The 13847-nt window shown below is 49.9% G+C and overlaps 1 protein-coding gene across 1 annotated transcript in view; it reads right to left on the bottom strand.

Moving 5' to 3' along the window:
- The window catches only part of RALGAPA2 (Ral GTPase activating protein, alpha subunit 2 (catalytic)), a gene marked incomplete at both ends in the record, with an annotated part of 56329 nt that overhangs the window by 12722 nt on the left and 29760 nt on the right, over positions 1-13847 (bottom strand). Inside the window, 7 exons of the mRNA XM_010136774.1 lie at positions 7160-7315; positions 7551-7649; positions 8147-8340; positions 10287-10463; positions 10615-10705; positions 12407-12504; positions 13034-13171. Coding sequence (XP_010135076.1) covers positions 7160-7315; positions 7551-7649; positions 8147-8340; positions 10287-10463; positions 10615-10705; positions 12407-12504; positions 13034-13171 — 953 coding nt within the window. The remainder of the gene's footprint in view (positions 1-7159; positions 7316-7550; positions 7650-8146; positions 8341-10286; positions 10464-10614; positions 10706-12406; positions 12505-13033; positions 13172-13847) is intronic.

Raw genomic sequence — 13847 nt, 5'->3', positions numbered from 1 at the left:
TATTCATTTAGACACCCCTGAAGTGGTACATCCCTCTCTTATTGTTTTGAAGGAACAAACGGAACAGAAGCATTTGCTCATCCCAAGTTCTCCTGGCTATCGCTGTGCAGTAGGTAGGAGTCAACTTGTCAAAAATTAAGTTCCAGTAAAAGTTGATGAAGTATTCCAACACCCTCAGATCATCAGAAAAATCTGTTTCAAACTGTCATTCGAATCTAACCTCCAAAAAAGCTGTGTTTGCTAAAGGATCTTGTGGCCACCTGCAAGCAGGAGGGCTGCCAAACCCCAGGCGGCCCCTGCAGTTGTGAAACACGGTTACGGCTATGCCGAGTGCTGAAGGTGACAAAAGACTGCGTTAGCGACCTGCTGGCAAGCGCGGCAGCCCCTCTAAAGCGCGTTGGAAAGCTCTCGCCCTTACCGCCATGTTAGGAACAGGCTCCCCACCCCGAAGCCCCTGTGCCGGCAGAGAGGCCCCTGTTGACTGAGATCTCACAAACACAGGCAGCAGACAGAATTTTTCACGTTTCTCCCCGTTTGGAGTACGTCCGTTATTTTCACAACGCAGGAGGTCAGTGGCAGTAAGGAGACACTGCAAACTGGAAGAACTATCTTAAGTCCCTGCACAACGAGAGGGAAATACCCGAATACCCACTTGCTCCAGGTACCGCGGTTCGGGCACCAAGAACTGCTTGACATGTCCGGGTGACTTTGTGTCACCATGGGATTTCTCCCCGACGCTGGTGGCAGGACCCTGCAAAGTCCCTGACTGTACAGGCCAAGGCAGCCGCACTGAAGCACCTGTGGGGCAGGAGGGGAAGGTGGCTTTAGGGAGGGGAACACGAGCACAGCTCGGGGAGGGCAGGAAGAGGAGCTCCCTGCGTGCAGACCCTCTACCTTGGGTGGCAATTAGCAGCACTCCAAACACTTTCCACTGTCGCCTGCGTGCGGTATCTGTCATCAGCGTCACAGAGGATCAGGGATGGTTTGCACATTTCTCTTAGAGCATCCCCAGAAATGGCTAGGACATTAAAGCTCCATTTGCTTAAAACAGTGGCTCTCAGAATTTATGGTGCAACCTTGCTGAAAAGAGAACAGCAAGAGCCAGGTGAGAAGTTGAAGTAAACCGCGCGAGGCAGAGAGGCACAACCGCACCCTGAGGGAAAGGGAAGGATCCCGAGGACACGAAGAATGAGGGATAACGAAACAGTGCAATGCCACAGGGGCATGTTAGCAACGAGACTTGCTTCAGGAGATCCCAAAGCTACAGCGATGACAGGAGAGGAGGAAGGAAAGGTGTGGGCAAAATGGAAGGGAGAGACGTGTTGCCTCTTAATACAAAAACTCTGTTTCTGTTCTGACCAGAGTTCAGAAAACCCTCACAAAGCAGTGGCCAAACAGCTGGGATGCAGAAGGGACAGACAGAACACCCACCACGAAACGGAAATTTGGGTGAGACAGAAGGAGCAACTTCGAAAGAACAAAAGTATTATAAAAAAACCCAACCAACCAGACCAAAACCACCCAGACTGCTCCGGAACACACAGCTCCCAGAGTGGGCACTACCAGGCTCTCCCTTCCTTCCAGTCAGCCCCAGCAGCTTTGTCCCCAGCACTCCCAGCTTACCCCAGTATGGGCTGTGGAGGATTTCCTGCGAGACCCTGGCACTGGTATCACTGTCTGCTAACGCCCCTCCAAAGCACCCACACAGCCCACAGCAGAAGCACACAGGCAAATTCTCTACAGAAAGTGAGATAAGGGGGTGGTTAGAGGGGGGAGAAAATCACAGCAGCCATTGGAAGAAGGGCACAACAAAAATAAAGTCTGGTCTATATGATGATTATTTTCTTTTAAATGGCAGTCTGGAAAGGAATCCAAAACACATCACGTTTCTGAAACACTGTACAGCTGAGAGTCCTCCTGAGCAACACCGGGCAGAAAGCCGGGCAGCAAGTCCATCCTTGAGAGCGTTCCTCAGCGACGCTGCTCCGGTGTTGCACCTGGAGAGGACAAGGCTCTGCCCAGCCAGCACACGCCCCAGCCAAGGGCACTAACGGCTCAGCAGGCTGCGAGCTGTGCTGAGTGAGGAATGCCAGCAAGACGCGAAGGCTCCCAAGTCCTGTTTTTCCCAAATCCAGATCAAGGTGAATCCAAAGAGCCATCCCTCATGCACAGAGCTACGGTGGGTGCTTCAACACAAGCTCACCACAGAACCGAGGTGGCTTCCCTTCCGCAACTAGCAAGGCAGTATCTGAGACAGTGAGAGGCTCACAGACAAGCCTGTGAGGAGCTCACCCCAGTCTCTCACCACTAAAAGCGGAGCTGTTAACTGCCCTGCCTGCAGCCGGGCTGCGCTCCGCGGGCAGGCCAGGCTGCGCGGGCTGAGGTTTCATCACCAAGGACATCTGTCCACTTGCATGGACTTGGGCTTCTGGCTTTATCCTTCCATACCTAAAGTTTGTTCTGCCTTAACATCACTAAACTAACGCAGCCATCGGTGTGGTCTCTCGCTGTCCTTTCCACCGAGGATTTCTGGAGCCTCACCCTTCTGTTACAACCCTTACTACCTCCTCACGTACATGAGCCCTCTATCCAAAGAGCCTCTGGCAAGCCACGGTAACGGTACCACTATTAAACTTGTTTAATAAAATTCTCTTCAAAAGTCAGGAGTATAACAAACCTGTTAGCTGACTTCTCAGCCATCCTCTGGCTACTGGGCAAAGCCACGTGTAGTCACCAGGTCACACTGCGCACGTTAACCGACGCTAAAGCCCTGGTAGCAGGGTGAGACTTCCTAACCAAACGACACTGAACGTCTGGGTTTGAAACTGGGAACACTGAGAACCTGCCTCCTCTCACAGCGTAACTGCAAGGTAAGGACCGGACTTGCTCTGCGTTCTCTTCTCAAACCAGGCACAAATCTAGGCAGAAATAAGATGGTGTCACAAAAAACCCGCAGAAGGAGCACACCAGTAATCCAGAAGGATCACCTGAGTACCAAACGTATCGGGATTGAGGAATCAGAGTTACCTCAACAGGTAACTCTGCTTTTCCAGGAAGGGGCTGAATAGAGGTATTTTGGAGTCGAGTTTTGGTACTATTGCTCTTCAGCAAAATCACGGGAGCCACGAAGGAAGGAAATGTTTATGGACCTTTTCAAACTCATGAAGCAAAAATCACTGCTGCAGGAAGCGGCCAGAAGCAATGACAAAACACACGTCCTTTCCTGGCTCGATATCTGTACAATTTGTGCACTGCAGTGCCAGCCTGGGTTCATTTCAAAAGTTGCCTTTACCTCCGACTCCACAGACAGAACGGTTGTGGTCCCTGGGACAGCGTTATTTCAGTCATCCTCTCACCAGTAGCACAAAGCAGCTTGTGAGCTGCCACCCAAACTGGCACCTCCTCAAATTGCCCCCCAAGAACATGGCATCATTGCCATCACCTAGAGGAGGAACTGGAGCAAGCCCAGGTGAATGACCTCCACTGCCCTTCACTGGGGGTCAGGGAGGGGGGTGGTGAGCTTCCGCAGCGTCATCCACAGAAAACTGCAGGATAAAACCTGGGCATCAGGCGAACGCCCCAACTGGGGCAGTACAGGAGAAGCGTCATCCCGCAGACCCCTGCCCACTGACTCCAGCCCCTTTGCCAGCCGGAAGCAATCACAACTCACGGGGCACCGCTGTTCACGTGGGGGCTTCTCCCACCTGAACAGGTGATGCAATAGTTGTGGAGAGTTGTTCACTTCTTCATGCAGAGGTGTTTGTTGTTAGACACTTCCACACAGACAAATTAGGAGAGCTCATTACCTCACTATCCCTCTCTCACCTGCTCAGCTAATTGCTGCATCCTGAGCTCGGGGTGCCGTTGGAGCCCTCTGCAAAATCTACCCTTCCATTCCTCTTTTATGTACCCCGGGGGACGACTCTGCGAAGTTGGGTTGCACTTGCTGGGAGCAACGTTCCATTCATTTCTAACCGTACTCAGACAGGTGCTATTCTGGTGTGCCGCCAGAATCTGCACCATGCAGCAGAAACCTCATCGACTCCTGTCCTTAAGGGTGGAGTCCAAAAGAAACATGTCTGATGGTAACTAAAATACTGACAATTCAGGTTAGAGAGGTTTCTGACAGGTCTTTTGAAGTTACCTAGAAAGCTCTTCTGAAGTAGCCACTGTGATCCTCAGGGGTTGGACACCTTTCTGTTGCTTTCCCCCACAGATTTTGAATTTTCACTAGTCATACACACGGAAGGAAAATTCCTCCATGAGAATCACATCAGCTCTCCGCTTTCTCCTGTTAGTGTTCCTTAAAAATGAAACAAAACCCGTCTGTGCTTAAAAATACCTGCACCAAAGCTTATTCTGGCATGCCGTAACGTGGATCGTAGAAACGACGCTTTGGTGGGAGGAGATTCTGCAGCGCTACAAAGAACCAGGACCCGTGTTCCAGTGAATCCTGTGCCCCTCATGTCACACCCTCGTTCACGATAGGTTATCAGGTAACAGCATATACCAACCACCACTGAGGAGTACAAAACCCACAGATCAGCACCAGTACTGTGTCACGGGCACTGTGTATCATCTCCTGTCATACGGGAGAGCGTGAGGCCCTGTGAGAGTGCAGCACAGCACAGCGCAGCACACACGGGTCACAGGAGGTGCTTCTGCAGCGTACAACACATCCCTGCGCCCTCGCTCGGCATTGAACCGTGCGACCGGTCACAGCACCCATGTGGAAACAGGCACAAGGACCACGCTTCCCATCCACACGCTGCAGGAGAAGCCAAGCCCCAAAGCGCCGGGAGCTGACACCTTGGCCAGTCTCACACCTGCGGGAAGCAAAGCGGGAAGGGCAGGAACACAAGAGAGAACCTGCGGTCAAGCGTGCCCCCAAGAGGCAAAACAGGCAACACCGAGTGAGGCACAGAACAACAAAAGAGCAGCATCGGCGTGCCGAGGGCCCAGAAAAGCTGGAGCCACCTGCGGAGTGGGCTCTGCCCTCGCTGCGCAGCCTTCACTGCTGCACCTGCTGGACTGTAACTCACAGCAACCAAAACCCCACGTGCGCAGCGGCAAGGAGCTTAAACTCTGTGGCACCGGCACTAGCACCAAACCGCAATAACCAGCGCGAACAACAGCCCGGCAACAACTACCTGCATGTTTGAAAAACAGCCCAGATTTTATGCAGGCACTGGTCCTCCAGGAAGCGGGTGCATTTCAGAAATAGAGCAGCCTTCAGCTTAGGAGAAAGGAGCAGCCAAAGCCAACCACCTCTGAAAACTGACCACGGCGCGGAAACGTGTAGGTGAGAACAGCTTCAGGGGTAACGTTACTGACACTGTCCTTCCCTGTGGCCCTGTGCTGGCAGTGGCTGCCACACCGATTTAAGGGACTTTGTCTTTTGAAACATAAAAGTGAATGATTTTTTTTTTTTAAATCTGGTCTTCAAAGTTTGAGTTGTGTGGTTTGCGTGAGAGGATTTCACGCTGCGTGGTTTTTAAAACTCAGGGGTCTGATCATAATGGGTGTGATCACAGCCCTGTTTTTTGTAGGGGAATGAAGCTACCCCACGCACCAAGCAGTGTTAAACTGGCTGACGTGTGAGTAGCATCAGTGAAATGAAGAGCAACGAGCTCTTCATTGCTCTGGGGTAACATTTTGAGAGTGGCAAAACGGGGAGTTCCCACTACACTGTTATTTTTCCCTGTTTGAGCTTCATAAAAAGCAGGAACTCCTGTTTTTTTCTCAGTTCCAGCAGTAGCCGGGACTCCTGGGTTTTGCCAGAAGCAATCGCTTTCCCTTCTATTCCCCACTATCCATTTAAAAGGAGAGTTTTCCAGATGCTCTGACTTTTCAGAAGGGGAACTGAGATTCAGAGGGCGAGAGTCTGGTTCCAATTCTGACCAGCCCGTGCCCTTCTCGTCAGCTGGTTTGCTGAGGGCACCAGCAACGACTCTGGAAGCAGCAGTGACCACCTCGGAATTTACGCTGGGGCCTGTGTGCCCTCTGCTGGCACCCGCAGCACAGCTCCAGCCACTGCGCTCAGGAGAGTATTTCTCTCATCGAATGAACTCACTCCTGCAGCTATAAAAACACCAAAAGGCGTTTACACATCCTCTGTTTTGAGTATTTCTCAGAGTTTTCATGAGTAGCTGTTTCTGAGGCAACATCATCTTCTTGGGTCTCAACAGATTAAGTCTCCTCCTCATCTCCCACCGAACACTTCATTAATTAGGCCAGCCCAGAACACAGGGACTAGAAACAACATTCATCTGCAGAAATGGAGTGTTTCAGCAGCACCTCTTGGTCACCAGAGGTGACAAGATAACCTTGTCTCAGTTCTCCCTTCAAGGCCTCTTTGCACCAGTTCCAGAGAGCTGGTACGGCAGTTTTAAACATCCCCTGAAGGACTAACCACGAAGGGGTGAACTCTGGAGAGGACACCACTAACTCCAGTGTTTGAGGCTGGCCTTGCCAGCAGGGCACGGGGTGTTCAAAGGGGTGTGCTGCGAGCAGACACTGCTCACCCATCAACGAAGAGCTCTCTGCAGCCCCTCCTTTGCCCAAGATCATGTCTAGCCTTTACCTCCTGACAGAAGGTGAACACTTCTGTAAGGTGAGCCGGGAGTACCCACCACCTCCCCGAAGCCGTACCTAAGGTGAACGTCTCCAGCGGCTGCTCTGACTCCACAGCGCGGCTGCTCGCACACGGACACAGCACAGCTGTTGGGCACACGAGGCTCTGGTTGGCAGAACCGCAGTTGGAATGCACTGGTCAAACACTCAGGGCAGCTCAATGCTGGACATCAGCAGTGTTTGAACACTGTCAACCGGCTTGTCCCCGCTACTAACCGTGAAACCATCACTGATCACTCCTCTGAAATGCCAGGACACCGTGAAAGAAACACCAACAAGTCTGTGATGTGATGTGATGGGACAGGAAGTCACAGCTGAGCAGATGTTGTTCAGAACTGTACAGATGGGAGAGCAATGAGAAAGCCAGGACTATGTGACCTCGAGAGAGGCACGGAGCCGGTACACAGGGCAGTGCCACGCACAGTCACCGCAAAGCACTGCTTCCCTCCTGCTTCCCATCTTCCAATACGCAAATACAGACATCCCCAGCAGCACAGCAAGAAGTTTTATGGAGGAAAGCCTGTACCTGGTCTTCGCTCGTTAAGCCAAGGTGCATCACGAAGTAAAAGTGAACCAGGAAATCAGAATTTGGCAGGACGTCTTGGCGCCTGGTCATCATAGCGCAGATCAGCCGGTACGCCTGAAGCTTGCCTTCCTTGTACTCGTTCGGCAGTGTGGTTGCCTGGAAAGGGCACAAACCGTGAGTTAGTACTTTTTCTCGAGCAGCCAGCTAACCAAAACTGCATCTCCAGCTAATCTGTTCCATGTATTTGTTACAACAGAGTCAGGTCCAAACAGCCCTCAGAGGATACTTGACTTCTTAGCCAGCAGTGACTGTAAAAATTGAAAGTAGCACAACTACCCCTGCACAAATCCAGTACCGATACGGACGTGTGAGAACTTCAGAAATCACTCACCTTGAACAACCACGACGCAAATATTCGGAGGGGAGGGATGAGGACAGGAGGAGAGGGAGTAGACTGGTTGTCCACACTGATAGCGAGGTTGTCCCGTATCTGATGTTTTTAAAAGAAGAGTGTTAATAAACTGGAGCTCCCTTTATCAGTGCTCTTTATTTCATATTACAACTTTTTCATTGTATTTTATTTTCTCTGAAGCACTACACTCTGCGCTACCCAGAGTTCCTGCTTAACCCAAAACTACCAGGAAAGCTTGTTCTGCAGTGCTTCCCTCTTGCCTAAGCAGTATTTCCATTCTAGGTCGTACCAGGGGTTTACTCCAAGTACCAGCGTTTGTGGTACTCTATTCTCCTGCTCTATTTTCTTTGCTATTGCTTGCTCACCCCATTTAAATGAAATAATCTAAGTTCTCTTGTCATTCTCATTCTTTACTGGGGTTAGCTACTGGAAATCAAACGAGATTAATGTTCTTTGTGACAGAGGCCCCCCAAACCTCACGTTATGTTCCAGATGGTAATGCTAAATTACATTTACTATTTTGTTACAACAAAAGAAAAACCAGTATTGTTCGATGTAGGCATCACATACAATACCTTTGCAAGTTTATACCACAACTCATAAAGATACCCAAAAACTTTTGCATGGATTTTAGGGGACTGTATATTGTTGACATCTCCAAGAATTCCCAGGACCCTCCTCCAGAGGACAGCGGCAGAGTCAGGATGCCAGCCGATGAGGCTCCCACCAGCAATGATGCTGCAGTCATCGGCGAGGAACTCGCTGCTGTCTGTGAAAGGAAGAACGTTCCGTTCCCGTGAGCTGGAAATGCAGCGCAGGACGGATCTGGGCAAGAAGAACACTGCTCTCCAGAGGACGGGGCGAGATCCAGGTGCCCAGCCGATGAGGCTCCCACCAGCAATGATGCTGCAGTCATCGGCGAGGAACTCGCTGCTGTCTGTGAAAGGAAGAACGTTCCGTTCCCGTGAGCTGGAAATGCAGCGCAGGACGGATCTGGGCAAGAAGAACACTGCTCCTTCCACCCGCCTTCTACCTCACAGTCCTCCCTCCCGCTGGACCACCGCTCTCCCATGGCTCAAGCCAGCGCACGGTTCAAAGACAAAGGGGCAGGAGATGTGGGCTGACGATCCTCCACAGGGAGAGGACACAGCCAGAGACCCTGACGCCTGCATCGCTCTGCCCCCGCGCAAGGGGGGCTGGTTCCAGCAGGAAGGCGAATGCAGTTAAAGGGGACATTCGTGTACTCTCAGAGATTTCTTCAATCAATTACTGGCTTTTACAGGTTCTGTTTCTAAAAGTCCTCTCTTTTTTACAATCACACAGTATAAAATGTCCGGGAAATGCAACCGCACAAAGGCTCTGAAAAGCACGCATGGCTGGCCGGGAAGGACCTGCGCGGGCGCGACCCTCTCAAGGAAGCGGTTCCTGAGACAGCAGCACACAAACTGAGAAGGAAAGCGGGGCCTGGCGAACGTCAGCATAATGGAGTTAATATGCTCAAACAGGAAAAAAATTCCTGTGTGGAGGTGCAGGTTTTACTGCCGATGATCACGTTACACTCTCCTCTAGCAGCGGAGGGAAAGCTGGGGGCAGCCCGTCTGCAGGCAGAACCAGAGCCCTGGGCCGCGGGGCACCCCGGGGCACCCTGCAGCGCCCAGCAGCCGGAGCTGTGAGGGGAGCTGCAGGACACCTCTGCAGACAGAGCGAAAGTGTTTGTGTCCTCCCAGCAGAGCAAACTAAAAGCCATTTTAGATGGGTTTGTATTTGCTGGAATTCATTTTTTAAAAAGCTTTGGGAATTCTTTTCTTCCTGCTTCTTTTGTTTTGTTTGTTGCAGCGTTCTGAATCCCCAAGTGTTAAAACAGACGTCATTTATCAAGCACCTTAGGACGACCTTCCACGGACCCGTGGTCAGGGAAACGGCACCTCTGCAGTTCAGTGGTGGATCTTGTGCCTTAAACCACAGAGCACACCCCGGCCTGTGGCATGGCTGAGAACCAGGCGTGCAGCCAGGGCACTCCAGCTCTGCTGGGCACCTGGGCGTCTGTCACCCCATCCTTCCTCTCGGTCTGTGTTACCGCTTGCATTATTTTATGGAATTCTCTCTGTACACACAAGGGAGCAGTGTCTTGCACCACAGACACAGAGGAGGCAATGAATTTATCGTACAAAACTAGCCCTGCCACATGCTGTATTACATGCGACCTTCTGTACAAGGGCAGTCCGAGCCGTTCAGCTGGGAGTGCCAGTTCAGCAGAGATATTCCAGAGATTAATAACAACGATAATAATAATAATAATAGAATAAGAAAAATACCCCTGAATTCCATTAGGCTATTCTGCTATGAAATAAAAGCTATTAACTTAAAACAGAAATTAAATTATTTTACCTGAACACTGGGGCAGGCTAAGAGAGCACCAGTGACCAGCTATCGCAGCTCAGCTGATCGGTAGTAATTCCTCACAGTGAGTAACCCCATTGTTTTCAACTGTCTGATCATTTTCTGGATCACAGAAAGCTTCATGTCAGCTTCCATCTTATTGTCCAAGTTCCTTAGACTCCGGGCATTCAGGCCTCGTTTTTGAAAGAACATTACGTGTGGCGCTCAGTGATACAGGCCGAACAAAACATCCTTTCTATAAGCAAATGGAACTGTACCTACTCCTGTTTGAGATAAAGACCGAACTCGCTAAACCCATCCTCTGGACTACAGCACCTGTCAGATTTGCCGTTTCGGAAGGACTGAGCTGGAGCCAGCGAGGTGCATCGGGGTCCACACAAACGCCTGCTGTCGTGTTAACCTCCTGGTCTTCTTCAGCCGCTTGCCAGGGGATGAGCGCGATCTCTACCTCGTCGTTATAGCCAAGGGATGTGTCACTGCTAACGCTTGCACCTAACGCAAAGATGACAAACCCTGTTCTTAAGGACCACATTAGCAAAGCACAGTGAGAAAAGCGTCTAATAAATCCGGAAGATGACAAAATTACCACACTGATTTCAACTGCTACCCCTAAGAAAAATTTCTGGCATTTCTTGGAACTCACTTTTTTCTCTCCCTCTGTAATTTCCATGTGATTGCTGCAGGTCGCCTTTCAAATCCAGTTCAGCTGTACTGCTGCTTCTTCGAACTGGTACCTGCAGAGAAAGAGAAATCCACTCAGCTTAACGCAGTTTTGAGAGCCACGCCATGCTTTAGCAAATCCGAGACACACACAGTCACCACAAATCAAGGGCAACTCCCTCAAGACATTTTTTTCATGAATCCTGAGATCACCCTAAGGAAACCATCATGCTCTCGGTTTCAGTCTCCACCCTCCCTTTACTAAACTCAGTTTCCACACCGGCAAGAAGGACTTTTTACTTCCATTCTCCCACAAATCCAAAACCAGTCAACACTTTTTAAAGTAGCTAAAAACTCCCAGGCAGGAATTACTTCCTGCCAGAAGATCAGAGTATCATGTTTTCCACTACCGATAGGCAATAGAAAGCCCCAACGCCTTGCCCAGAAGCAGACTAGTTCTATCTGCTGAAGGAATCTCTACTCTAGAACTCCTTGATCCAGGTAACATTTCTGAAATCCCATTTTGGAATGGGCAGTTATTAGTATTACTATTTTAAAATAAATTTTTGATGGAAAAATCTGATCCACTGGTCAGACATTAATCCATCCATTCTTCCTGCATCTATCTGACAAAGCAAATTATTGCCACCCAAGAGCCAACTGGCTTGTAGAAACTGTTGTATTTCCTGACATTTTATTATTTTAACTGGAGAGAACTGACATCATTCCCAAGAAACACTGGTTTGCCTGCGCTGCCTGACAGGTTGCAGAGCAGTCTCCCTTCCCTGGCGATTCTGGATCTCAGCGGCCGGTGACCACAGGATGGCAGTGGGCTGTGACACCAAGCCAGACTGGTTCAGAGGGTACAAGTTGCGCAGTGCATGTGTGGTCAAAGCCCGGCTTCCACTTGCAGAAAGGGTGGCAGCACAATCCTGGCAGCAGCCCGGCAGCACACGCTTGTGAATATTTTATAACACACACCACTACGCTGGATGGGGAGCCCGGTTAATTTTTAATTCCCCCAGCTACCGAGCTGACTTCTCTTCCCCCCCCCAGAGGAGGCCCTCCTGCCTTTTTGAGACACTTTGTTATTCCTGGAGCAATTAATGGAAGCGTTCTGCAGAAAACGCCTGCTCTCTCCTTCCCAGAGCTGAGTGTTAATGGCTCTTCAGACGTACGGCAGAGCCAAGGGCTGAGGATGAGCTTCAGCCTGAAGCCCTCCATGTTGTACCGCGTTACACTTCTGCAAAGATGATCAGCCTCAGTCTTTTATCATTTCTGCCATTTAGTCAAAAGTTGCATTAAAAATTCACGAGGCCTGCCTGTCCTAATGTTGTCTTACACAGACATCTGCGGTACGCCACTGCGGTACAAATTGTGCTGAAGGGAAGCGCTTTCCCCAGAACTTTAAACCATCACACATTTATTCCAGTGCACCGGAGCTCTATAATAGTCATGAATTATTTATTTTAAAGTTATGAACTTGTTTATATTTAATATAAAAAAGCACAACAGTCTTGTGTAAGAGTAGAACATGGCCAACTGCTCAGAGCTGCTTCAGCAGCTGTCGAGACGAGGAGACGCGGCACGACCGTACCCAGCGAGCCCACAACGAACAGCCGCAGCACCATTCCTGATTCCCCACCACACACAGGATTAGGGATTCTTCACACCTCCAGTTGCCAGAGTTTCTAAATGCTAAAGGGCACCTGATTAGACTAAAACACTGATCAATAATAGAACCTGATTGATAATTGCTTTCTGGTTTGCCTTACTTGCTCAGCTTCGTGTTCCTTCTTTGCACACCCCTTGTTCTCCTGGCCTGATCTCGAGTCCAAAGACATTAAGTTATGGGAACTGCCAGCCTTTTTACCTAGAAATTGTAGAAAATAAACAAGAAATAGACGCTTGTGGGACCAAAGCAGAAGGCAAAGCCTATGAAAATTTCAGTTACATCTTCCGGTACGCCCCTTCTATTTATAGCGAAGAGCCGTAACACCACATTGAAATGGAATACAAGGTGTTTTGAAAAACCCTTCACCAGCGTAACAAACACAGCAGGGGCAGAAGTAGAATCCTTTGTCTGAACATACAAAATGTAGATGTAAGCCACACAGTTATAAAGTTTAAGAGTTACACACCAAATGCGCACATACATTCAAAGGTTTCCTCTTTAACCACCCTGCTCCGCGAAAGGTCACGTCCTGCATTTGTGGTCTGTAACTCCTTAAAAATAGCTTTTTCAACAAGACACCGACAACATATTTACTAAGAAAACACAGTAAAAGCCACTTTAGAACCGAGCTGGAAACCAAAGCAGGTAAAGCAGCATTTATGAGGCTGCACAAGTCTCCACTCTCTCTTTCCAGAGGTACAGCATCGCTGGGTTTTATCAACATTACCTTGAAACAACTCGGATGGAAACTGATCTGCGATATCTGACGTGCTGCTGCTGCGAGTGAGCTGCTGCTCTTGGTCTGCAAATGGGTCCGTGGATTCTGACCCTGCTGAATTTTCCAGCTGTTGGGATTCTTCAACTTCTGTGGATTTAATTAGAACACAGAATATTGGCATGACCTCAGAATTACGTGTGACCTCCTCACCTAAGAAAGCTCCATGAAAAAAGCGACCCCTTCAAATATTTTAAATTCCCAGGTCACAAAGCTGGAATGTAACTCCTGGTTACAGAAGTTATCAGTTAAGTGTTATAAAATACCCCTAGAAAAACTGTGAGTTTTGGGAGAGATGTGTGAGCAGAGGAAGTGGCAAAACGTCTAGAAGGACAGAAATGCCTTTGGGGGCTGGAGTGCACGGGGCAGGGTGGGAGGGTGTCATGGGAACATGGACAGGTCTTTCAGCGCTAGAGACCCTAACTAGACCCTCTTCATTCTGGAAACAGGAGAGGCAGGAAAACCCCGACAATGCAGAGCGGAGGAAGGACAGCTGTGCCTCCTGACAGCTCCTCCTGACGAGGGCAAGGGAGAGTAAAACCAGCAACAATTCAACCACAGGCAAAACAGACCAGAGCTACATATGATTCAGGCTTAGTCTGTGAGGAGAAACCGAACTGTGTTGAAACTGCAGATGAGAGGTAAAAGGAGAGGAGAGAGAGGCGTGGAAATGGAGGTGAGGAAGACTGCAGCCGTGCTGGGGCAGGAGCGGCAGAGCTGCCGAGACCAGCCAGCAGCGCCGCGCCCTCTGAAAAGCCCCTCCTGC

This window comes from Buceros rhinoceros, unplaced genomic scaffold (assembly GCF_000710305.1).
Source record: "Buceros rhinoceros silvestris isolate BGI_N320 unplaced genomic scaffold, ASM71030v1 scaffold13635, whole genome shotgun sequence".
Classification (NCBI taxonomy): domain Eukaryota; kingdom Metazoa; phylum Chordata; class Aves; order Bucerotiformes; family Bucerotidae; genus Buceros; species Buceros rhinoceros.
Note: the sequence above shows the minus strand (reverse complement) of the source record. Positions and strands in the feature narration are given on the sequence as shown.